This window comes from Schistocerca serialis, chromosome 11 (assembly GCF_023864345.2).
Source record: "Schistocerca serialis cubense isolate TAMUIC-IGC-003099 chromosome 11, iqSchSeri2.2, whole genome shotgun sequence".
Taxonomy (NCBI): domain Eukaryota; kingdom Metazoa; phylum Arthropoda; class Insecta; order Orthoptera; family Acrididae; genus Schistocerca; species Schistocerca serialis.
In genome coordinates this window covers 168193765-168220245 of record NC_064648.1, presented here as the reverse complement: position 1 = coordinate 168220245, position 26481 = coordinate 168193765, and the positions used below count along the sequence as shown (strand labels likewise).

The 26481-nt window shown below is 43.7% G+C and overlaps 1 protein-coding gene across 1 annotated transcript in view; it reads left to right on the top strand.

Annotated features, from left to right (window-relative positions):
• LOC126426595 (tyrosine-protein phosphatase non-receptor type 11-like) overlaps positions 1 to 26481 on the top strand; it is a 284162-nt gene that overhangs the window by 11084 nt on the left and 246597 nt on the right. Inside the window, exon 3 of the mRNA XM_050088489.1 lies at positions 10641 to 10887. Coding sequence (XP_049944446.1) covers positions 10641 to 10887 — 247 coding nt within the window. The remainder of the gene's footprint in view (positions 1 to 10640; positions 10888 to 26481) is intronic.

Here is a 26481-nt window from a genome sequence, read left to right as displayed (position 1 = left end):
TCGAGTTAACTCGGGTGATGCTGAGGGAATTGGATTAGGAAATGAGTTTTGGTGTTTGGGGAGCAAAATAACTGATGGTGGTCGAAGTGGAGAGGATACAAAATGTAGACTGGCAATGGCAAAGAAAGCGTTTCTGAAGAAGAGATTTGTTAACATCGAGTATAAATTGAAGTGTCAGGAAGTCGCTTCTGAAAGTATTTGTATGGAGTGTAGCCATGCATGGAAGTGAAACACGGAAGATAAATAGTATACACAACAAGAGAATCAAAAACTTTCGAAATGTGGTGCTACAGAAGAATGGTCAAGATTGGATGGGCAGATCACGTGACTAATAAGGAGGTACTGAATAGGATTGGGGGAGAAGAGGAGTTTGTGGCACAACTTGACCAGAAGAAGGGATCGGTTGGTAGGACATGTTCTGAGGCATCAAGGGATCACAAATTTAGCATTGGAGGGCAGCGTGGAGGGTAAAAATCGTAGGAGGAGACCAAGAGATGAATACACTAAGCAGATTCAGAAGGATGTAGGCTGCAGTAGGTACTGGGAGATGAAGCAGCTTGCACAGGGTAGAGTAGCATTGAGAGCTGCATCAAACCAGTCTCGGGACTGAACACAACAACAACAGTTATAAACATACTGAAATGTTGTTGTCACTGGGTGCGCGTCATTTCTCTCAGATCGCCGATGTGTTGAGTTTTGCTTTAATATTCGACTGTGAATTACTATACACTGAAGAGCCGGAGAAACTGACACAGTTGCCTAATATCGTGTAGGGCCCCCGCGAGCGTGGGGGGAGGAGGGGGGGGGGGGAGGAGGAGATTTCTTCTGGACAGCAGTTTCTGTTGCATACAGCTTTCTGGCCTCAAAAACATGAATTTTCTACCTTCATGTCACCGCTTATTTTGCCATTTTCATTGCGAAATTGACTGCTTGTTCATGTCTGGGGGCTGTAATAGAGGGCTGTTTCCTGGATTGTCTGCTACTGCAAGGTAGGTCTGGTTTGTTTTCGGTTCTAATGTCGATGGAGGCAGATATACTATCAGTAAAGAAATCTTGAGAAATTTTCGCGCCCTCAATACGTTTTATTGCTACCTTTATTCTGTACCGGCGCCCTGTGGATGTCAATATGAAGATCTTGTAGAATTTCATACCTGTTACTACCTACTTTTTCCGCTTCTGTCAATAATTGAATTGACTTAAGTGTGCCATGTGCCACTGAATGATTTTTAACAGAATTTCGTTACGAATCTTCGCGCATTGCTAAATTTGCACACTTTCATGGTAGCTGAGCAACGGAAATCCAGTGAGACCGGTCTGGACGTTGACGCAGATAGTTTCGCGGCCGAATGCGCGTAATGTTTTGCTATTTCGTAACGATCTGGGGTATTTTCTCTTACTAAAACAGTTACGTTATCTCGGTAAGCTGAAATTCATTTTTATTAGCACAGTTCATACTAATTTGCGTTTCTTCTTTCATTTACCGGGTGATCAAACAGTCAGTATAAATTTGAAAACTTAATAAACCAGGGAATAATGTAGATAGAGAGGTAGAAATTGACACACATGCTTGGAATGACATGGGGTTTTATTAGAACTACCCCATATTGCTAGACGCGTGAAAGATCTCTTGCGCGCGTCGTTTGGTGATGATCGTGTGCTCAGCCGCCACTTTCGTCACGCTCGGCCTCCCAGGTCCCCAGACCTCAGTCCGTGCGATTATTGGCTTTGGGGTTACCTGAAGTCGCAAGTGTATCGTGATCGACCGACATCTCTAGGGATGCTGAAAGACAACATCCGACGCCAATGCCTCACCATAACTCCGGACATGCTTTACAGTGCTCTTCACAACATTATTCCTCGACTACAGCTTTTGTTGAGGAATGACGGTGGGCATATTGAGCATTTCCTGTAAAGAACATCGTCTTTGCTTTGTCTTACTTTGTTATGCTAATTATTGCTATTCTGGTCAGATGAAGCGCCATCTGTCGGACATTTTTTGAACTTTTGTATTTCTTTTGGTTCTAATAAAACCCCATGTAATTCCAAGCATGTGTGTCAATTTGTACCTCTCTATCTACATTGTTCCGTGATTTATTCAGTTTGCCAAATTTATACTGACTTTTTTATCACCCGGTGTATCTTATATTTTTTCGTGTTGTATTTAACACACTAACCAGCATTAATGTAGTGTTACACATGATTGAAAACAGGCTGACAAAGTTCGAATAGTTTTTAAATTTCACGCCTGTTCGTAGTATGTTGGTAGTACTTCTTCGTCTTGCCTGTTACGCAGTGTAGCAGACTTTAAAGCTGAGCGGAACAGCATAACGAAAAAGGGAGGGATCTCGCTCGTTTTGTCCACGACTACACGTGTCACCTGCCAGAGTCGTATCCAGACCTGTCATCATCATCATGAGTTATCCGCCATATTAGCAGGTCCTTTGCCTCTCCATTCTCTGCGATCCATTGCTTCCTTCTTAAGGCTGCTGTATGTTGTACCGTCCATCACGTCATCCAGCATCTGGAATCTCTTCCTTCCTCGCTTCCTTTTCCCTTCTACATAACCTTCTTAAACTGTTTTCATCAGTCCGTCATTCTTTCTTAATATATGCCCAATCCAATTTCTTTTTCTTCTCTTTATTACATCTAGTAACTGTCTTTTCTCTCCCACTCTTCTCAATACCTCTTCATTTTCTACTCTGTCCTTCCAACTTATTCTTTCCATCCTCCGCCATGTCCAGATCTGAAAAGCCTCCAGCCTTTCTGTGTCTTTCTTCCTCATAGTCCCATGTTTCAGCGCCATATAGAACAACATACAAGACATTTTATGAGTCTCTTTCTCAGTTCTCTGTTCAGACCGCTGCAGAAAATTCTCCTTTTCTTATAAAACGCCTCCTTTGCCGTTGCTATCCTTGTTTTAATTTCTGTGGTGCTCTTCCAGTCGGTGTCTATCCTGCTTCCAAGATACTTACAATTTTGCACCTGTTCTAGTTTTTCTCCATTCAGCATAATTTTTATTTCCTTATTTCCTCCCAGTGCCAATACTTTTGTTTTATTTGTGTTAATTTTCGTTCCATATTTTTTTTTCGTTAGTTGCAATGGTGTCCACCAAATCCTGTAATTCTTTTCCCGCTGTGGCTAGAAGGACCATGTCATCAGCAAATCTCAAGCACTCTACTCTTCTTCCTCCAATTTCTACTCCTTTGTCATCTAATGAGCATTGGTCAATCATATATAGACAGCATCCTTGTCTTACTGCTTTTCCTACTATGATCCAGTTTGTACTTTCTCCTCTCACTTTAACTGAGGTTTTTTGATTAAGATATAATGAGTTTACAAGTGTTCTGCTTTTCCAGTCCACTCTCTTTTCCCTCATTATAGTCGCCAGCTTGTCCCAAACCACATTGTCAAATGCCTTCTCTAGATCGATGAAGCACACATATACGAGGGCGGTTCAGAAAGTAACCTCCGATTGGTCACAGTGCGGGTTGTGGGGGGAGTAGCGACGCCATCTGTGCGTTCACGCACTCAACAGGTCAGTCGGCATCAAGCCGTGGTCGAGTGAACGTCGTACCTGCGCTAGTTTAGTTTTTGTGGCAGTTTGAAATGTGTGCTGCAATAGAAAACCCCGCCAAATGTGAAGTGCGTGCTGTCATAAGGTTTTTTACAGCCAAAGGATATTCTGCAGCAGCTATTCATCGTGAGCTTTGTGCCGTGTACGGACCAAGAGCTATGAGTGAAGGAGTTGTCCGTGAATGGGTACGTTTATTTAAAAGTGGACGAGAAAACGTTCATGATGAAGAGAGGAGTGGTAGACCATCATTGGTGACTGACGAACTCGTTCAGACAGTTGATGCAAAAGTTCGTGAAAATCGACGTTTCTCAATGTCGGAGTTGTCTACTAGTTTTCCACAGATTTCTAAGACTCTTGTACGAGATAGTGACAGCAAGATTGGGTTACAGTAAGTTCTGTGCACGATGGGTGCCCAAAATTCTTACCGACCACCACAAAACTCAAAGAATGGCCTCTGCATTAGACTTTCTGTCACGTTATGAGGACGAAGGAGAACCATTGTTAAACAGAATCGTGACCGGTGATGAAACCTGGATTAAGTACGTGAACCCTGAGACAAAAGAACAATCAAAGATGTGGGCACATTCAAATTCGCCTACCAAACCAAGAAAAGCCTCGCAAGATTTTTCTGCCAGAAAACTGATGGCAACGGTGTTTTGGGATGCCAAAGGGGTGTTGTTGGTTGAATTCATGGAACGTGGTACGACCATTAATCAAGACGTGTACTGTGAAACAATAAAAAAGTTACGACGGGCTATACAGAACAAACGCCGTGGTATGCTGACTTCCGGTATCGTTTTTTTGCACGATAACGCCCGTCCTCACTCTGCTCGCAGAACAACGGCCCTTCTTGAGTCCTTCAAGTGGGACGTTATCAACCATCCACCTTACAGCCCAGACCTGGCGCCAAGTGATTATCACCTCTTCATGCATTTGAAGAAATGGCTCGGGTCACAGCGGTTTGATGACGACGAAGAGCTCAAAGATGCGGTCACAGGCTGGCTCCAGGCACAGGCGGGTGATTTTTATGCAGAAGGAATTTCAAAGCTTGTGAAGAGATACGATAAGTGCCTCAATCGCTATGGAGACTATGTAGAAAAATAGTGCAAAGATGTAGTTGTAAGATGTATATATTAAAATATTTTTATTTAACTTGGTGTATTTTTTAAAATCAACCGGAGGTTACTTTCTGAACGGCCCTCGTATATATAGGTCTGTTGCTTTTTCAATAAACCTTTATCCCAAGATTCGTAGGAGCCCTATTGCGTCTCAGGTGCCCGTGTAAAGCCAAACTGCTCCTCGCCAAGACTCTGCTCCATTACTTTTTCAAGTCTTTCATTAATTAAGACCTATCACGGGCCCCACATCACTCCAGCTGCACACGCCACACACACCCTTAGAGAGACTCCACCAGCTCTAACAGCCCCACTGACATATACAGGGTCCACGAATTCCTGAGGTTGTCTACGTACGTGCATCCGCTCGATACAATTTGAAACGAGACTCGTCCGACCAGGCAACATGTTTCCAGTCAATCAACAGTCCATTGTCGTTGTTGACGGGCCCAGGCGAGGCGTAAAGCTGTGTGTCGTGCAGTCATCAGGGGTACACGAGTGTGCCTTCCGTTGCGAAAGCTCATATCGATGCCCCTTTGTTGAATGGTTCGCACGCTGACATTTGCGGATGGCCCATCACTGAAATCTGCAGCAATTTGCCGGACGGTTGCACTTCTGTCACTTTGGACGAATCTCTTCAGTCGTCGTCGGTCCCGTCCTTGCACGATCTTTTTCCGGCCGCTGCGGTGTCGGAGATTTGACGTTTCACCGGATTCCTGATATTCACGGTACACTCGTGAAATGGTCGTACGGGACAATCCCCTCCCCATCGCTACCTCGGAGATGCTGTGTGTCGCATCGTTTGTGCGCCGACTACAACACCACGTTCAAACTCAGATCTTGCTAACCTGCCATTGTAGCAGCAGTAACAGCTGCTCCCAGACACTTGCTGTCTGTGGCGTCACCGCCAGACACCACACTTGCTAGGTGGTGGTAGCCTTTAAATCGGCCGCGGTCCATTAGCATACGTCGGACCCGCGTGTCGCCACTGTCAGTGATTGCAGACCGAGCGCCGCCACACGGCAGGTCTAGAGAGACTTCCTGGCACTCGCCCCAGTTGTACAGCCGACTTTGCTAGCGATGGTTCACTGACAAATTACGCTCTCATTTGCCGAGACGATAGTTAGCATAGCCTTCAGCTACGTCATTTGCTACGACCTAGCAAGGCGCCATTATCATTTGCTATTTATCTTGTGATGCATGTACCGTCAGACCGATGTTCACCCATTATGGATTAAAGTTAAGTATTCCAGTAGTTACTTACGTTCTTTGCTACTATAAATTCCCTTACCTGTTCCAGACCTCACGCCGGCCTGCGTGACCTTAACGCGTGCCTTTCGGCTTCCTCTCCTAGTGGCTTGGCTGTCTTGCCAAGTCACAACACTGTCTCACACAGGCGTTGCCGACTGCAGCGCCCCATTCTGCCTGTTTAGAGGTCTCTGTATTTCAATACGCATGCGTACACCAGTTTCTTTGACGCTTCAGTGAACAGTGGAAATACGTAACAGGTCAGGCGCATAATCGATGATTAGGATACTATTAATCGACTCCTACTCACTATTGCTGGTCTCTTTCAATTGTTAATAGTTCCGAGCACCATGGGACTTAAAATCTGAGGCCATCAGTGCCCTAGAACTTAGAACTACTTAAACCTAACTAACCTAAGGACATCACACACATCCATGCCCGAGGCAGCATTCGAACCTGCGACCGTAGCGGTCGAGCGGTTCCAGACTGAAGCGCCTAGAACCGCTCGGCCACAGCGGCCGGCCTCTTTCAGTCGCATATCCGCGGATCAGCGCCACCGAACGGTGATTCTACATCTACATCGATACTCCGCAAGCCACCTGACGGTGTGTGGCGGAGGGTACCTTGAGTACCTCTATCGGTTCTCCCTTCTATTACAGTCTCGTATTGTTCGTGGAAAGAAAGATTGTCGGTATGCCTCTGTGTGGGCTCTAATCTCTCTGATTTTATCCTCACGGTCCCTTCGCGAGATATGCGTAGGAGGGAGCAATATACTGCTCGACTCCTCGGTGAAGGTATGTTCTCGAAACTTCAACAAAAGCCCGTACCGAGCTACTGAGCGTCTCTCCTGCAGTCTTCCACTGGAGTTTATCTATCATCTCCGTAACGCTTTCGCGATTACTAAACGATCCTGTAACGAAGCGCGCTGCTGTCCGTTGGATCTTCTCTCTCTCTTCTATCGACCCTATCTGGTACGGATCCCACACTGCTGAGCAGTATTCGAGCAGTGGGCGAACAAGCGTACTGTAACCTACTTACTTTGTTTTCGGATTGCATTTTCTTAGGATTCTTCCAATGAATCTGTCTGGCATCTGCTTTACCGGCAATCAGATAGATCAATCCATTTTAAATCACTCCTAATGCATACTCCCAGATAATTTATGGAATTAAATGCTCCCAGTTACTGACCTGCTATATTGTAGCTAAATGATAAGGGATCTTTCTTTCTATGTATTCGCAGCACATTACACTTCTCTACATTGAGATTCAATTGCCATTCCCTGCACCATGCCTCAATTCGCTGCAGATCCTCCTGCATTTCAGTACAATTTTCCATTGTTACAACCTCTCGATATACCACAGCATCATCTGCAAAAAGCCTCAGTGAACTTCCGATGTCATCCACAAGGTCATTTATGTATATTGTAAATAGCAACGGTCCTACGACACTCCCCTGTGGCACACCCGAAATCACTCTTACTTCGGAACACTTCTCTCCATTGAGAATGACACGCTGCGTTCTGTTATCTAGGAACTCCTCAATCCAATCACACAATTGGTCTGATAGTCCATATGCTCTTACTCTGTTCATTAAACGACTGTGGGGAAGTGTATCGAACGCCTTGCGCAAGTCGAGAAACACGGCACCTACATGGGAACCCGTGTCTATGGCTCTCTGAGTCTCGTGGACGAATAGGGCGAGCTGCGTTTGACACCATCGTCTTTTTCGAAATCCAAATGGTTCAAATGGCTCTGAGCACTATGGGACTTAACATCTATGGTCATCAGTCCCCTAGAACTTAGAACTACTTAAACGTAACTAACCTAAGGACAGCATACAACACCCAGTCATCACGAGTCAGAGAAAATCCCTGACCCCGCCGGGAATCGAACCAGGAACCCGGGCGGGGGAAGCGAGAACGCTACCGCATGACCACGAGCTGCGGACTTTTCGAAATCCATGCTGATTCCTACAGAGTAGATTTCTAGTCTCCAGAAAAGTCATTATACTCGAACATTATCGTTGAAATAACCGGTTTTCCGTTATATCCTTTTTTCCATGCAAGTTGAAAGTGTGTGTTAACACCACTCAGAATAATCAGTTTCTGAAATAACTGATTTTCTGTTTTCTATTCCCGTTATTTACGGCAATAAACTTATAAATCGTACCGAAATTGAAAAATTTTGAATCCCCCAGTTTCAAGATACATAGACTATTGAAGTAAGTGGCAAACGAAGGAGAACTTAGTCTTTCCACGGTTCGCTGCTGTTCACGAAAGTGGCTGAATATCACAGAAAATAACCAGTGTTCTCCTGTTGGTTCTGTTGTTGTTGTTGTTGTTGTTGTTGTGGTCTTCAGTCCTGAGACTGGTTTGATGCAGCTCTCCATGCTACTCTATCCTGTGCAAGCTTCTTCATCTCCCAGTACCTACTGAAGCCTACATCCTTCTGAATCTGCTTAGTGTATTCATCTCTTGGTCTCCCTCTACGATTTTTACCCTCCACGCTGCCCTCCAGTACTAAATTGGTGATCCCTTGATGCCTCAGAACATGTCCTACCAACCGATCCCTTCTTCTGGTCAAGTTGTGCCACAAACTCCTCTTCTCCCCAATTCTGTTCAGTACCTCCTCATTAGTTATGTGATCTGCCCATCTAATCTTCAGCATTCTTCTGTAGCACCACATTTCGTAAATCGTCTGTAGTCGTCTTAGTAAATTGTACACACGAGTGAAGTAAAATCGAAACTTTGTGCAACTCTTAGGGAACTCGGTGATGCCATTTCGATATTTGTGCACAACATTGTTTGCTTGTTTGAGCGAGTTGAATGAAATATAATACGTGTGTTCTGTGGCGGACTCGGCTGACTGCACATACAGAGGGAGGGGAGGCGTCGAGGCAGAAGTCCCTTGACGGAGAATATGTTTCGCTTTTTTTTCCGTTCGAAGCTAAGAACTTGCTCAGAGAATGTTCTTTTACTCCTAGAATCTTCCCGGGAGAGTATTCTCTCTATATATATTATTATTATTATTATTATTATAATAACGATTGTTCCCCTTTAGGAGAGCGATTGAACTTGAATTCATAATTTCATCTTCGGATGTTTTTCTTCTTTGCTTCCCAAAACCTCCTCATCCTCTCAGAATGCTCCTTCTTCCGTTCCTCTGTCCATTTTTTAGCAGGCTGACGCGATGTTCTTTCCCCAAACTTCACACTTGTGATTTTATGCCGGCACTCGGTGCGATCTTTGAGATTTTTTATGTTGATCTGCTGTAGATCCCTCTCGACTTCTTTCAGCCATTCCGTGCCACATTTACTCCTTGTTGTAATATTGAATAATTTCTTTGCTGTTCTGGGGTCTCCCATCCTGTAGATGTGTGTATAAAATTTGGCTCGGCGCTTTCTGATTTCATCTGTTACTAAGTTGATCTTTCTATAGAGCTCGTTTTGTGGTCTCTTCATCCAAATGCCATTTTTGTTGATTGGACCGTAAATCTTCCTGAGAATTTTTCTTTCCTGCTTTTCTATTTCCTTAATTTTACAATGACCATCAATCACCATTGTTTCAGCTGCACAGATAGCTTCTGGAAGAATCACTGTTGTATAGTGCCTTAATTTTGCATCTGTCGAAATGCACTTCTTGTTGTAACGCGTCCATGTTAGCTTGTAGGCCTTCTGGAGCTTGGTGATTCTTTGTTCATTGGCAATTCGGTTTAATCCTGAGGACTGTACAGTTTCACCGAGGTATTTAAAATGGCAGACTTGTGCAATTTTACCATATTTTGTTATTAAAGGGGATTTATTTTCTGGCTGCCTTTCCATATATTGGGTTTTTTCATAAGATAACTGTAATCCGGTTTTTTGTGAAATTTCATGTAGTTCTTCCACTGCGTGAATCGCTTCTGTTCTGTTATTGGTGATAATTGCAATATCATCAGCGAAAGCAAGGCACTTGACTTTAATTCGGTTCTCTTTCTTGATACCAATTTGGATACCCTTTACGTGAGGTTCCCATTCCCTGATTATCTTTTCTAGAACAATATTGAAAAGGATTGGGGATAGTCCGTCCCCCTGTCGGACTCCAGATTTAGTTTCGAAGGGTTCTGATACTTCGCCCATGAATTTCACTTTGGCCGTTGTTCCTGTAAGTGTCTGTTCTGTGATTTTTCGTGTCTTTCGGTCGATCCCAAATTCTTCCATGATTTTAAACAGTGTTCCACGGTCCACTGAATCATATGCTTTCCTGAAGTCGATGAATGTAACTACTGTGTTTCTGCATTTCCTCATTTGTAATATTGTCTTTAAGCACCAGATCTGTCTCTCTCTCTCTCTCTCTCTCTCTCTCTCTCTCTACATATATTTATATATTATATATATATATATATCTCCCCACCGGAAAAAAATCTCGCACAGCGCTGAAAGTTCGTGACACCCAGCGATGCGTATGGGCTTCGATTTACTACGTCATACTGCTGCCCTTAGTAGTAGGCTTTGCAATGTGTATACGACCTTAGCTTTTCGTCCCCACAGGAATCGTTTCTTACAAGTTGTCTGTCCATATTTACCAACACACCGCTATGATAATGCGCAATTAAGAAACAATAATTGTTAACGTCTTTAGCGCTGTATTCTTTGAGCAGTTTTTGCAGAAAGACGCGTTCCGTCGAGCTGCTGTTGACAGCGTGGTTCGCCGTTTTGCCCGCAGGCGGCAGCACCAAGCGGTGCCGCGACGAGATGGAGTCCGGTGGCGCCGCCGCCGCCGCGGTCTCCCCACCACCCGCCGCCGCGCACAACAGCGCCGAGGCGGCGATCGCTTCTGCGCATGCGCCGAGTCCTGTCGCGCATGCGCCGGCGGCTGCCGCCGTCACTGCGCATGCGCCGACCGTAGCGCCGGGCTCGGAGCCGGCGCGCAGACAGAGCTGTCTGCCAGTGTCCAGCTACAAGCTGCGCAGGTGAGATCGTACGCGCATACACACACCACATTTCCAAATCAGCTTCCCCGTAAACAGATTTTCGTAATACCGTTGCTGGTTTTGAAACGTCGCTTTCGCCCGTCATTCGGTCGCCGCGCGAAGTCAGTCGTTGCAGTGGCGATAGTCCCCCACGACGAATCATTCGGATGCAGCCGTCGCTTTGCAATGTTTGTATGACCTCGTTAGCCTTTTATCGTCTGAGGAATCGTTTCTTACAGCTTGACCAGAAGTCGCCTTCCTGCTGCCGCCGAACTCCACTAATTCCCATTGTATATAACTCTAACGTACCGATTTCGCTTTTAAAATTTGCCAATCACACCGTAAAGAAAGAAATAAAAACAAAACTGTAATTGTTCTTGAGTAATATTAACAAGGTTATTTTTAAAGAGGTACTAATTGAGGAGTAGAGTCCAGAATCTGAAATATTCTTAGCACACAGTTGGCAATATCGACGAAGATTCAATTAAGTGTACTGCAGAAGGGTAGGCGCTTCGTACACAAACACCACATTGTTTCTTAAGCACACGTTTCGTTAATTCTCGCTGACTTTTACTTACAGCATACTTTCTAAAGAAATACCGACGAACAAGGAGGGTCGTGCAACTGAAAATATTGAATATACTATTCCAGAATGAAAATTTCACTCTGCGGCGGAGTGAGCGCTGATAACGAGACTTCCTGGTCGATTAAAACTGTGTGCCGGACCGAGACTCGAAGTCGCGACCTCTGCTGATAGCAGGCAAGTGCTCTGCCGACTCACCTGCGATATCCCTTCTTCCGAGAGCGCTGGAGTTGCAGGTTTCGCAGGAGAAGTTCTGTGGAAACTTCCTGGCAGATTAAAACTGTGTGCCCGACCGAGACTCGAACTCGGGACCTTTGCCTTTCGCGGGCAAGTGCTCTACCAACTGAGCTACCCAAGCACGACTCACGCCCCCGTCCTCACAGCTTTACTTCTGCCAGTACCTCGTCTCCTACCTTCCAAACTTTACAGAAGCTCTCCTGCGAACCTTGCAGAACTAGCACTCCTGAAAGAAAGGATATTGGGAGACATGGCTTAGCCACAGCCTGGTGGATGTTTCCAGAATGAGATTTTCACTCTGCAGCGGTTCGCAGAAGAGCTTCTGTAAAGTTTGGGAGGTATGAGAAGAGGTAGTGGCGGAAGTAAAGGTGTGAGGACGGGTCGTTAGTCGTGCTCAACACCTGCCCTCGAAACGCAAAGGTCGCGAGTTCGAGTGTCTGTCCGGCACACAGTTTTAATCTGCCAGCAAGTATGAATATGGCATTAGTAAGTTTAACTGAAAAAGTAAAAACGTCTGTGGAATATGGTAGAGGAGTTCATCAAAAACGATAAATATTTTTTTCTAAATTTTTTAGTACTGACGAAATACCTAAGTACATTACAGTGTTTTCAAACGGTGGGCGTAAAGTTGAGTTACTACCTGCCTTCCGCATAGAAACACATCTATCTCAGCACCGACTACTAGTGTTAGACACATACGGTTACTGTCAACAAGTAAGGACCTGAAGATGATGATGTAACAACATCGAAACTAGTCGCCAGTAAAACCAACACCTTAACACAGCTGGAGGAATTTCGTCATTTTTTAACACATGTTATACTAGGACTTCAACACTCCACCTCCAAGTGCCTGTTACCCATTGATAATTACTGAAACAAGAAACGGCAACGGAGTTCTAAGTCAAAAAGGGAAAATGTGCCCCAAAACACAACCCTCGAATTCGCACAGAAACAAAATGAAATTTATTGGTATCTCTTAAGCCTACACAGGTTCGTCACTTTTATGCGACAGCACTTCCAGCTTCGCAATGTGCCTACGATCTACTTTTCGCCCTTATTTTACCGAAGAAATCGTCGCTCATGAATCCGCAGGTTAAACGCCGACGCAAGGCAACGCACTTTACATTCCCTTCGCTCTTTCGGACTGCACCAACTCACTCACTCCTACAGCCACATCTATCTCTACAGTCTGCAAACCACTGTGGAGTGCGTGGCAGAGGGTATGTACCACTGTGGTTGCAGTATTTGTCATCTTTTCCTCGCCATCCCCAATGTGAGCGATGTGTAGGGAATTGTAGTTCTGTTGTGGTGGTCTTCAGTCCTGAGACTGGTTTGATACAGCTCTCCATGCTACTCTATCCTGTGCAAGCTTCTTCATCTCCCAGTACCTACTGCAACCTACATCCTTCTGAAACTGCTTAGTGTATTCATCTCTTGGTCTCCCTCTACATTTTATACCCTCCACGCTGCCCTCCAATACTAAATTGGTGATCCCTTGATGCCTCAGAACATGGCCTACGAACCGGTCCCTTCTTCTTCTCAAGTTGTGCCACAAACTCCTCTTCTCCCCAATTCTATTCAATACCTCCTCATTACTTATCTGATCTACCCGTCTAATCTTCAGCATTCTTCTGTAGCACCACATTTCAAAAGCTTCTAATTTCTTCTTGTCCAAACTATTTATCGTCCATGTTTCATTTCACTTCCATACATTGCTACACTCCATACAAATACTTTCAGAAATGACTTCCTGACACTTGAATCAATACTCAATGTTAACAAATTTCTCTTCTTCAGAAACGCTCTCCTTGCCATTGCCAGTCTACATTTTATATCCTCAATACTTCGACCATCATTTGTTTTTTTCCTCCCCAAATAGCAAAACTCCTTTACTACTTTGTGTCTCATTTCCTAATCCAATTCCCTAAGCATAACCCGACTTAATTCGACTACATTCCATTATCCTCGTTTTGCTTTTGTTGATGTTCATCTTATATCCTCCTTTCAAGACACTGTCCATTCCGTTCAGCTGCTGTTCCTAGTCCTTTGCTGTCACTGACAGAATTACAATGTCATCGGCGAATCTCAAAGTTTTTATTTCTTCTCCATGGATTTTAATACCTACTGTTTTGTTTCCTTTACTGCTTGCTCAGTATACAGATTGAATAACATCGGGAAGAGGCTACAGCCCTGTCTCACTCCCTTCCCAACCACAGCTTCCTTTTCATGTCCCTCGACTCTTATAACTGCCATCTTGTTTCTGCACAAATTGTAAATAGCCTTTCGCTCCCTCTATATTACCCCTGACACCTTCAGAATTTGAAAGAGAGTATTCCAGTTAACGTTGTCAAAAGCTTTCTCTAAGTCTACAAATGCTAGAAACGTAGGTTTGCCTTTTCTTAATCTTTCTTCTAAGATAAGTCGTAAGGTTAGTATTGCCTCACGTGTTCCAACATTTCTACGGAATCCAAACTGATCTTCCCCGAGGTCGGTTTCTACCAGTTTTTCGATTCATCTGTAAAGAATTCATGTTAATATTTTGCAGCAGTGGCTTATTACAGTGATAGTTCGGTAATTTTCACACGTCATGCTTTCTTTGGGATTGGAATTAATATATTATTTTTGAAGTCTGAGGGTATTTCGCCTGTCTCATACATCTTGCTCACCAGATGGTAGAGTTTTGTCAGGACTGGCTCTCCCAAGGCCGTCAGTAGTTCCAATAGAATATTGTCTACTCCGGGGGCCTTGTTTCGACTCAGGTCTTTCAGTGCTCTGTCAAACTCTTCACGCAGTATCGTATCTCCCATTTCATCTTCATCTACATCCTCTTCCATTTCCATAATATTGTCCTCAAGTACATCGCCCATGTATAGACCCTCTATGTACTCCTTCCACCTTTCTGCTTTCCCTTCTTTGCTTAGAAATGGGTTTCCATCTGAGCTCTTGATATTCATACAAGTGGTTCTCTTTTCTCCAAAGGTCTCTTTAATTTTCCTGTAGGCAGTATCTATCTTACCCCTAGTGAGATAAGCCTCTACATCCTTACATTTGTCCTCTAGACATCCCTGCTTAGCCATTTTGGACTTCCTGTCTATCTCGTTTTTGAGACGTTTGTATTCCTTTTTGCCTGCTTCATTTACTGCATTTTTATATTTTCTCCTTTCATCAATTAAATTCAATCTGTCTTCTGTTACCGAACGATTTCTATTAGTCTTCGTCTTCTTATGTACTTGATGCTCTGGTGCCTTCACTACTTCATCCTTCAGAGCTACCCATTCGTCTTCTACTGTATTTATTTCCCCCATTCTTGTCAATTGTTCCCTTATGCTCTCCCTGAAACTCTGTACAACCTCTGGTTTAGTCAGTTTATCCAGGTCCCATCTCCTCAAATTCCCACCTTTTTGCAGTTTCTTCAGTTCTAATGTACAGTTCATAACCAATATATTATGGTCAGTGTCGACATCTGCCCCTGGAAATGTCTTTCAATTTAAGACCTGGTTCCTGAAACTCTGTGTCACCATTATATAATCTATCTGAAGCCTTCTAGTATCCCCAGGATTCTTCCATGTATACAACGGGATTGTAGTACACTACGTGATTAAAAGTATCCGGACAGCAAGCTGAAAATGACTTAAAAGTTCGTGGCGCCCTCCATCGATAATACTGGAATTCGGTATGGCGTTGGCTCACCGTTAGCCTTGATGACAGCTTCCACTCTCGCAGGCATATTTTCGATCAGCTGCTGGAAGGTTTCTCGGGGAGTGGCAGCCCATTCTTCACGGAGTGCTGAACTGAGGACAGGTATCGATGTCGGTTGGTGAGGCCTGGCACGAAGTCGGCGTCCCGAAACATCCCAAAGGTGTTCTGTAGGATTCAGGTGAGGACTCTGTGCAGGCCAGTCCATTACAGGGATGTTATTGTCGTGTAACCACTCCGCCACAGGCCGTGCATTACGAACAGGTGCTCGATCATATTGAAAGATGCAATCGCCATCCCTGAATTGCTCTTCGACAATGGGAAGCAAGAATGTGCTGAAAGCATCAATGTAGGCGTGTGCTATGATAGTACCACTCTAAACGACAAGGCGTGCAAGCTCCCTCCACGAAAAACACGACCACACCATAACACCACCGCCTCCGAATTTTACTGTCGGCACTACACACGCTGGCAGATGACGTTCACTGGGCATTCGCCATACCCACACCCTGCCATCGGATCGCCATATTGTGTACCGTGATTCGTCACTCCACACAACGTTTTCCCACTGTTTAATCGTCCAATGTTTACGCTCCTTACACTAAGCGAGGTGTCGTTTGGCATTCACCGGCGTGATGTGTGGCTTATGAACAGCTCGACAGTCAAATCCAAGTTTCCTCACCTCCCGCCTAACTGTCGTAGTACTTGCAGTGGATCCTGATGCAGTCTGGAATTCCTGTGTGATGGTCTGGACAGTTGTTTGCCTATTACACAGTACCATCGTGTTCAACTGTCGGCGGTCTCTGTCAGTCAACAGACGAGGTCGGGCTGCACGCTTTTGTGCTGTACGTGTCCCTTCACATTTCCATTTCACTAATTGGAAACAGTGGACCTAGCGATGTTTAGGAGTGTGGAAATCTCTCGTACAGACGTACGACACAAAAGTGACACCCAATCTCCTGACCACGTTCGATGTGCGTGAGTTCCGCGGAGCGCCCCATTCTGCTCTCTCACGATGTCTGATGACTACTGAGGTCGCCGATATGGAGTACCTGGCAGTGGGTGACAGTACAATGAAGCTAATATGAAAGACGTATGTTTTTGAGTGTGTCCCCGGATAATTTCGATCACGTAGTGTAAATTCGTAGAGTAAATGATTTAAAGCCCGTAGTTGAAACTTTGTTAATAGTCTTTCTCGGGACAGTTTACGCCTGTCTTCACGAGTCTTGCAATTCAGTTCCTTCAGTGTCTCTGTGACACACTCTGTGACCATGCGCGCTGCCCTTCTCTGTATACGTACGGGTCCCACGCACTGGAGTAACATCAGAGAACCCGTCGCACAAGTGATTTGTAAGCGATCTCCTCTGTAGACTGATTGCACTTCACCAGTATTCTACCAGCAAACCCAAGTCTGCCACCTGCCTTACGCACGACTCAGCGTATGAGATGATTCCACTTCATATCCCTACGAGGTGTAGTACCCGGGTATTTGTATCAGTTTGGGCGGTTCCTCTAGTGACTCATTGATATTATACTCAGAGAATACCACTATTTTTTTTTTCTCTTTTGTGGAGTGCACAGTTTCACATTTCTGAACATTTAGAGCAAGACGCCAATCTTTGCACCAATCTGAATTCTTATCAGTTGTTGTTGTTGTGGTCTTCAGTCCTGAGACTGGTTTGATGCAGCTCTCCATGCTACTCTATCCTGTGCAAGCTTTTTCATCTCCCAGTACCTACTGCAACCTACATCCTTCTGAATCTGCTTAGTGTATTCATCTCTTGGTCTCCCTCTACGATTTTTACCCTCCACGCTGCCCTCCAATACTAAATTGGTGATCCCTTGATGCCTCAGAACATGTCCTACCAACCGATCCCTTCTTCTGGTCAAGTTGTGCCACAAACTTCTCTTCTCCCCAATCCTATTCAATACTTCCTCATTAGTTATGTGATCTACCCATCTAATCTTCAGCATTCTTCTGTAGCACCACATTTCGAAAGCTTCTATTCTCTTCTTGTCCAAACTATTATGTTTCACTTCCATACATGGCTACACTCCATACGAATACTTTCAGAAATGACTTCCTGACACTTAAATCAATACTGGATGTTAACAAATTTCTCTTCTTCAGAAACGCTTTCCTTGCCATTGCCAGCCTACATTTTATATCCTCTCTACTTCGACCATCATCTGTTATTTTGCTCCCCAAATAGCAAAACTCCTTTACTACTTTAAGTGCCTCATTTCCTAATCTAATTCCATCAGCATCACCCGACTTAATTAGACTACATTCCATTATCCTTGTTTTGCTTTTGTTGATGTTCATCTTATATCCTCCTTTCAAGACACTGTCCATTCCATTCAACTGCTCTTCCAAGTCCTTTGCTGTCTCTGACAGAATTACAATGTCATCGGCGAACCTCAAAGTTTTTATTTCTTCTCCATGAATTTTAATACCTACTCCGAATTTTTCTTTTGTTTCCTTTACTGCTTGCTCAATATACAGATTGAACAACATCGGGGAGAGGCTACAACCCTGAATATTTATGTAGCTTCTTTCAGGCAGTACTTCACCATAAGTGATTGCATCGTCTGCAAAACGTGTTACTTTGCTAATAATATTGTCTGCAACGTCACTGATACGCAACGCAAGGGTCTCGCCACGCTCAGGAATAGGAAGAAGATGGCGTGGGATTTGTCTCGCCTTGCGGACCAGATAGGTCGAGACAGTTACCGTTTCCTGTGCGATTTTGTACTCTCATTACAGGCCTTTTTCATTCCTGCTGATTTTAATTTTTTAAATGTACACTTACAACGAGAGAAAACCCCCCCCCCCCCTCCCGAGCGGTGTGATCAACAACATTTTGAAACCAGATTTACGCTTGTATAGGTTAAGGTCCCAGGTATCACACAGTGGAGCCATTCAAACTGGTGGGCTGGCATTTGGGAGTAATTGACGAAAACAAGAAAGTCTGAATTTTGCGTGCTGCTCAATTAACCCATTTCTGCCGGAATTATTTTTTTCTTCTGATTTCTGCAAATTAGATATTAATGTGTTTATTGTCATCAAAGAAAAGCAATAGAACAATCAAAAAATATAATCAATAATTGAAACAAAAAAGAGCGTAACATATATGTCACGCTAGGCAGAACATACATTTTAGGCAGAATATATGACAGCAAGTAAAATAATACTCTCTGTGATTTACATCAATTTCAGGCGACAGTACTCACTTTCTGTGATATGGCACAAAACATTCCATGCACAAATCAACATCACATTGTTCTTGGGGATTCCTTTGCAGTTTCCCGCCGCATAGCGTCTTCTTTTTTTCTGTGGGACCACGGCAACTCCACCATCTGGTGAGCAAGGTGTATGAGACAGGCGATATACCCTCACTCTTCAAGAACAAAGCAGGTGTTGACAGATGTGAAAATTACCGAACTATCAGTTTAATAAGCCACACCTGCTGAATAGTAACGCGAATTCTTTACAGACGAATGGAAAAACTGGTAGAAGCCCACCTCGCGGAAGATCAGTTTGGATTCCGTAGAAATGTTGGAACACGTGAGGCAATACAGACCCTACGACTTATCTTAGAAGCTAGATTAAGGAAAGGCAAACGTACGTTTCTAGCATTTGAAGACTTAGAGAAAGCTTTTGACAATGTTGACTGGAATACTCTCTTTCAAATTCTAAAGGTGGCAGGGGTAAAATGCAGGGAGCGAAAGGCTGTTTACAATTTGTACAGAAACCAGATGGCAGTTATAAAGAGTTGAGGGGCATGAAAGAGAAGCAGTGGTTGGGAAGGGAGTGAGACAGGGTTGTAGCCTCTCCCCGATGTTATTCAATCTGTATATTGAGCAAGCAGTAAAGGAAAGAAAAGAAAAATTCGGAGCAGGAATTAAAATCCTTGGAGAAGAAATAAAAACTTTGAGGTTCGCCGATGACATTGCAATTCTGTCAGAGACAGCAAAGGATTTGGAACAGCAGTTGAACGGAATGGACAGTGTCTTGAAAGGAGCATATAAGATGAACATCAACAAAAGCAAAACGAGGATAATGGAATGTAGTCGAATTAAGTCGGGTGATGCTGATGGAATTGGATTAGGAAATGAGACAAAAAGTAGTAAAGGAGTTTTGCTATTTGGGGAGGAAAATAACAAATGATGGTCGAAGTATTGAGGATATAAAATGTAGACTGGGAATGGCAAGGAAAGCGGTTCTGGAGAAGAGAAATTTGTTAACATCGAGTATAGATTTAAGTGTCAGGAAGTCGTTTCTGAAAGTATTTGTATGAAGTGTAGCCATGCAGAATAGTAATTGCATCCCCACGCCACGATCCGTTAAGCTCATATTGGTCGTTGGCTGTAACAGTAGAGAACATTAAAACATTTCATTATCTTATGTCTTTTAGCACCGTTAAAATGAGGACTCATGAGCCTTAGCTAATTCAGATTAATTTAATTGCAATTGGTTTCAAAGCTAATACGTGATACTTACATCACATTCGTCTACACAAAAGATAGATTAATTAATGATATGCAAGCAACGCAAGTATAGCGCGTCCTGTGAGTATAAAGGAGAGAGAGACCAGAGCAGGAACGCTCGTCACTTTTTTATTTTTATTTTATTTTATTTTTTTTTTTGTTTTGTAACAGAAAAACGATCACAGACGGTCGCAGTGAGCCACGGGCTGATTGCTGCTGTATCTTTGGAATATTGTTCATGAAATGATAATTAAATTTCATAAAGTTAGTTTACGTAACATATTTTTGAGATTATTTGCAGTAAATAAATAGATAACTGCACATTTTTATGATTTCTGTCGTTTTTGCGACCTGTAGTTTACGTGAAATTACGCGGGTCTGTCCGTGTAAGACCTTTTGAAGAAAGACGTCACATCTCTGCCCAGCAGAGCTTTGCACTTTCAGCGAAATCAGTAACTGTGGAAAGTAGGAATATGAAATGTACTACCTACAGTATTTAACGTTCACTTAAACCGCTACAGTTACCAACACAGAAGAAACCGGTTCCACGATTGTTGCTACATTTGTGCCAGTATAAGGACATTCGTTTTTGAAGCAATAATAATTACATTCCAAAAACATTCGTGTGTTTAGAAAGTGGAGTGACACGTAAGAATGGCCATACCATTAGACACTTTTTTTGCTTGGCAACGAAAGAGCCTCTCATAATAACAGGCAATAGTAATATGTGCTTTTCTGCGTGAAATATTTTTGTTTCTTCTCTTCCTTTCAGCGGAATAAGTTGCTCATATCTTACGTCGGTGGGTCATTGGGATACGGCCGATTTTTACGTTTATTTCCCGGCGGTTGATGTATCCACGGTTTCTAACGCGCCGAACGCAGATTTGTAACAGGTCTTTCGTTAATTGAGTAGAAAAATAATTAAAAACCAACATTTTCCGTACGATGCGCGTGACTGTCAGCAGAGCACAGAAAGAAAAGCAGAGGGCAGCTCCTTTGATTTGTGACAAATCGACCGTCGCGCCCGACGCCATATTGAAATCGGTAGGCGCGAAGCGATAGCTGCTTACTCTTGCGGATCGAAATGCACATTCTTACGATACGGAAGTAAGATAGCTCACTGCATGAAAACTTTTATGAAAGGAAAAGCTAATGCAACAAGTTGTGATAAATGTTCAATTGAAGCTTTTAAAATCATTACTGTTCACATGTGCAACTACTTTCAGCTTCAGATAACAAAGAGGCTACTTTGTTTTGTAGATATCGGTCTTATTTTGCTTCTTAATTTTGCTTTTTTGGGACTTCGAGCTGCTAAATCCACTTACTACAGAAATGGCTGTTATGGGACACTCAGCAATACTTCTGCTTTTGCGTTGTGTAACTGTTGTGGAATATCTTCCACTTAATCACCTTGTTCCAGCAGTGACGATAACAACAAAACGCAATCAGTAATTTGAGAAACATGCTTCTACGTAGACAAACAGTTGACGACTACTTTTACGCGTTGTCGTCTGACAACACGCTTAAATAAAATACACTACTGGCCATTAAAATTGCTACACCACGAAGATGACGTGCTACAGACGCGAAATTTAACCGACAGGAAGAAGATGCTGTGATATGCAAATGATTAGCTTTTCAGAGCATTCACACAAGGTTGGCGCCGGTGGCGACACCTACAACGTGCTGACATGAGGAAAGTTTCCAACCGATTTCTCGTACACAAACAACAATTGACCGGCGTTGCCTGGTGAAACGTTGTTGTGATGCCTCGTGTAAGGAGCAGATATGCGTACCATCACGTTTCCGACTTTGATAAAGGTCGGATTGTAGCCTATCGCGATTGCGGTTTATCGTATCGCGACATTGCTGCCCGCGTCAGTCGATATCCAACGACTGTTAGCAGAATATGGAATCGGTGGGTTCAGGAGGGCAATACGGAACGCCGTGCTGGATCCCAACGGCCTCGTATCACTAGCAGTCGAGATGACAGGCATCTTATCCGCATGGCTGTAACGGGTCGTGCAGCCACGTCTCGAACCCTGAGTCAACAGATGGGGACGTTTGCAAGACGAAAACCGTCTGCGCAAACAGCTCGACGACGTTTGCAGCAGCATGGACTATCAGCTCGGAGACCGTGGCTGCGGTTACCCTTGACGCTGCATCACAGACAGGAGCGCCTGCGATGGTGTACTCGACGACGAACCTGGGTGCGCGAATGGCGAAACCTCATTTTTTCGGATGAATCTAGGTTCTGTTTACAGCATCACGATGGTCGCATCCGCGTTTGTCGACATCGCGATGAACGCACATTGGAAGCGTGTATTCGTCATCGCCATACTGGCGTATCACCCGGCGTGATGGTATGGGGTGCCATCGGTTACACGTCTCGGTCACCTCTTGTTCGCATTGACAGCACTTTGAAAAGTCGACATTAAATTTCAGATGCGTTACGACCTGTGGCTTTACCCTTCATTCGATCCCTGCGAAACCATACATTTCAGAAGGATAATGCACGACCGCACGTTGCAGGTCCTGTACGGGCCTTTCTGGATACAGAAAATGTTCGACTGCTGCCCTGGCCAGCACATTCTCCAGATCTCTCACCAATTGAAAACGTCTGGTCAATGGTGGCCGAGCAACTGGCTCGTCACAATACGCCAGTCACTACTCTTGATGAACTGTGGTATCGTGTTGAAGCTGCATGGGCAGCTGTACCTGTACACGCCATCCGAGCTCTGTTTGACTCCCAATGCCAAGGCGTATCGAGGCCATTATTATGGCCAGAGGTGGCTGTTCTGGGTACTGATTTCTCAGGATGCACCCAAATTGCGTGAAAATGTAATCACGTGTCAGTTCTAGTATAATATATTTGTCCAATGAATACCCGTTTATCATCTGCATTTCTTCTTGGTGTAGTAATTTTAATGGCCAGTATTGTGTTTTTACTTCGATTTTCGCCATACTGTAGTAAGATGTGGCTTTCCTTCCAAATTCAGTAACAATTCGGTATGTTAGCTATGAGGGCTGTTCAATAAAGAATGATCATAATTTCTTTATGGTCATAATTTCTCGCGCTAAAATTTAATCTTATGATATTCTGTTGGCTTAATGTGGAACAAACGCGCCGTAGTAGTTTCATTGTTGGAATTCCTGATTCGCGCCTGTGAGAGGCAGACAAGGCCAGACGTGTTTAGTATCGCCTTTTTATTCTATGTTGCTAGGTATCGCCTACCGCTGCAATGGAGGCAACACGCGAGGAAAAATATGCGGCTCTGAAATTGTGCTTTCGTCTCAACAAGTCTTCAGTTGAGGCCTACACATCGTTCTTCCCTAGAGCACAACACAAAGGTGATTTAAAATGTTTAGAGAAGGGAGACAATCTGTTTCAAAGGATGTGGACCCGGTGCTCCAGTTACTGCTCTTACGAAAGAAAACATCCAACACTGCTGGTGTCATTGTGAGAGAGGATCGACGAATTGCCTTAAGATACAAGTACAGCTATCACACCCGACAGACAAGAATTAACTGGTGAAATTGTAAACGATGTTTTTCAGAAAATCATTAAGTGGTTCTCTGCAAATGGGCTCTCATTAAATTTTGACAAAACACAGTATATGCAGTTCCACACAGTAAATGGAATGACCCCATTAGTAAATATAGACTTCGATCAGAAATCGGCAGCTAAGGTAGAATACTCAAAATTTCTAGGTGTCTGCGTTGATGAGGGGTTGAACTGGAAAACACACACTGAGGATCTGCTGAAACGTTTGAGTTCAGCTACTTATGCTATTAGGGTCATTGCAAATTTTGGCGATATACATCTGAGTAAATTAGCTTACCACGCCTATTTTCATTCTCTGCTTTCGTATGGCATCATATTCTGGGGTAACACATCATTGAGTAAAAGAGTGTACATTGCACAAAAGCGTGGAATCAGAATAATTGCTGGAGCTCATCCAAGATCATCCTGCAGACACTTATTTAAATAGCTAGAGATATTCAATGTAGCCTCACAATTTATATATTCACTTATGAAATTTGTTATTAACAATCCGAACGAATTCAAAAGTAATAGCAGTGTACATGGCTACAACACTAGGAGAAAGGATGATCTTCACTACTCAAGGTTAAATCTAACTTTGGCTCAGAAGGGGGTAAATTATGCTGCCACTAAAGTCTTTGGTCACTTACCTAATTGCATCAAAAGTCTGACAGATAGCCATTTAAAAGCAAATTAAAATAATTTCTTAATGGCAACTCCTTCTACTCATTAGATGAATTTTTGGATATGGTAAGTGGGTAATTTCCCAACCACGACAAAAATAATAAACAAAATTAAAAATATCGAGTCTCACGTAATATTTTGTCTAACGTAATATCTGGTATAGACACCTTTTATTAACCTAACACGTTCCACATCATTACGAAGTGTCGTATTCATGATCTATGGAACAAGTACTAATCTAATCTAATCTCTAATCACTTTCTGAAATACTGAACATTTCGCTGGTTGCCAGCCACACGTTGGTGACAGAAAAAGTACACACGAGACGTGTTTGTGCGCGATGGATTCCGAGACTGTCGATTCCCGGACAAAAGGACATTCGCGTGCGGGTCTGCATGCAGTTAAAACTGATGTTAGAGGAGTTTCTTTGAAATGCAATCACGGCCGATGAAACTTGGCTACCTGATTTTGATCCTGCGGGCAAACAGCAAGTGGAAATCTCGTTCCTCACCAACCCCCGAAAAAGCAAAAGTGGTCGCTTCTGCTGGGAAAGTTATGGTCATCTGATTCTTTGATACTCGTGGAATGGTTTATCAGCACGTTGTACGTGCACACACGCCAGCAACTGGATAGTACTACAGGGATGTCCTGCGAACATTACAAGTCCATGTCAGGCGCATTTCCGTGAAGCAGGCTGGACACTGCACGACGGGAACGCGCGGCCGCATATTGCCAATGCTGTTGCTCAATATCTCGGAGAAATCGACGTGAAGTGCGTCGCTCACACTCCCTGTATTCCCTGACACGAAGAGACGCCCTCGTGGGCGGCATTTGCAGTCGTGTGGAGCATTGCTGAAGGCTGCGGAGGCTATGTTTAAGGACCTCTCACAAAATTGTTTTCAGCATGTATTTGAAGACTGGAAGAGATGTTGGGACAAGAGCACCGCATTCGTGGGGGACTACATTACAAGGACCATCAGAGCAATGAGCATGAGTAAAGGTATGTTGTAAAAAAAAAATTATGATCTTCCTTATTGAACAGCCCTCATAAGTATAGTACACAGCAACGTATCACATAAACCGAACCAGACGTAAAGCAAACAATGATAACATTTTGAACTGCAAATTTTTTGCTGTCGGGTACTTGGAAATTGAGTATCACTGTAACTATGACAAATATCGAAAAGACAGGTTCTGAATCGATCTTTGCTATGAAGCTGTAGGTCGAAAGAAATCAGTTTTGTGCGGCAGTTAGTTTTCCTCAGAATCAGATGAGAGGTATTGTATACAGTAGCGAAGGAAACGCGTAAATACGAAACAAGTGGTTTTTAATTTTTTTAAGGAAAAGATCTTCTTCAGTACCGCTACAGTCCTTCCTGAGCCTTGGCTTCTTCAACAATCTTCCTCCACACTTCTCAGTTATTTGCTTCTCTTTTCCAACCCCGGACTCCCGTATTGGTGATATCCACCATTACCTCGTCGATCCATCTTCTTCTAGGTCTCCCTTTTCGCCTAACTGAACGGATCGTACATTTCATCATTTTCTTTGGAATTCTATCCTCTGCCATTCTCTCCAAGTGTCCTAGCCATCGTATTCGCTGTGATTTCACAAATTTCACTATGTCCCTGCCTTGTATTAACTCTTGTAATTCGGCATTGTAGCGTATTCTTGGAAGCAGGATAGACACCGACTGGAAGTGCACCACAGAAATTAAAACAAGGATAGCAACGGCAAAGGAGGCGTTTTATAAGAAAAGGAGAATTTTCCGCAGCGGTCTGGACAGAGAACTCAGAAAAAGACTCATAAAACGTCTTGTATGGAGTGTTCTTGTATATGGCGCTGAAACATGGGTCTATGAGGAAGAAAGACACAGAAAGGCTGGAGGCTTTTCAGATCTGGACATGGCGGAGGATGGAAAGAGTAAGTTGGATGGAGAGAGTAGAAAATGGAAGAGGTACTGAGAAGAGTGGGAGAGAAAAGACAGTTACTAGATGTAATAAAGAGAAGAAAAAGAAATTGGATTGGGCATATATTAAGAAAGAATGACGGACTGATAAAAACAGTTTTAGAAGGATATGCAGAAAGGAAAAGGAAGCGAGGAAGGAAGGGATTCCAGATACTGGATGACATGATGGACGGTACAACATACAGCAGCCTTAAGAAGGAAGCGACGGATCGCAGAGAATGGAGAGGCAAAGGACCTGCTAATGTAGCAGATAACTGATGATGATGATGGATGATGGATGATAGATGATGGATGATGATGATGATCGTATTCTCCAGCCTTCTTCCTCCCTTACTGACCCATAGATTTTGCGTACTACTTTCCGCTCAATGCTTCTTAGTGCATTTTTATCG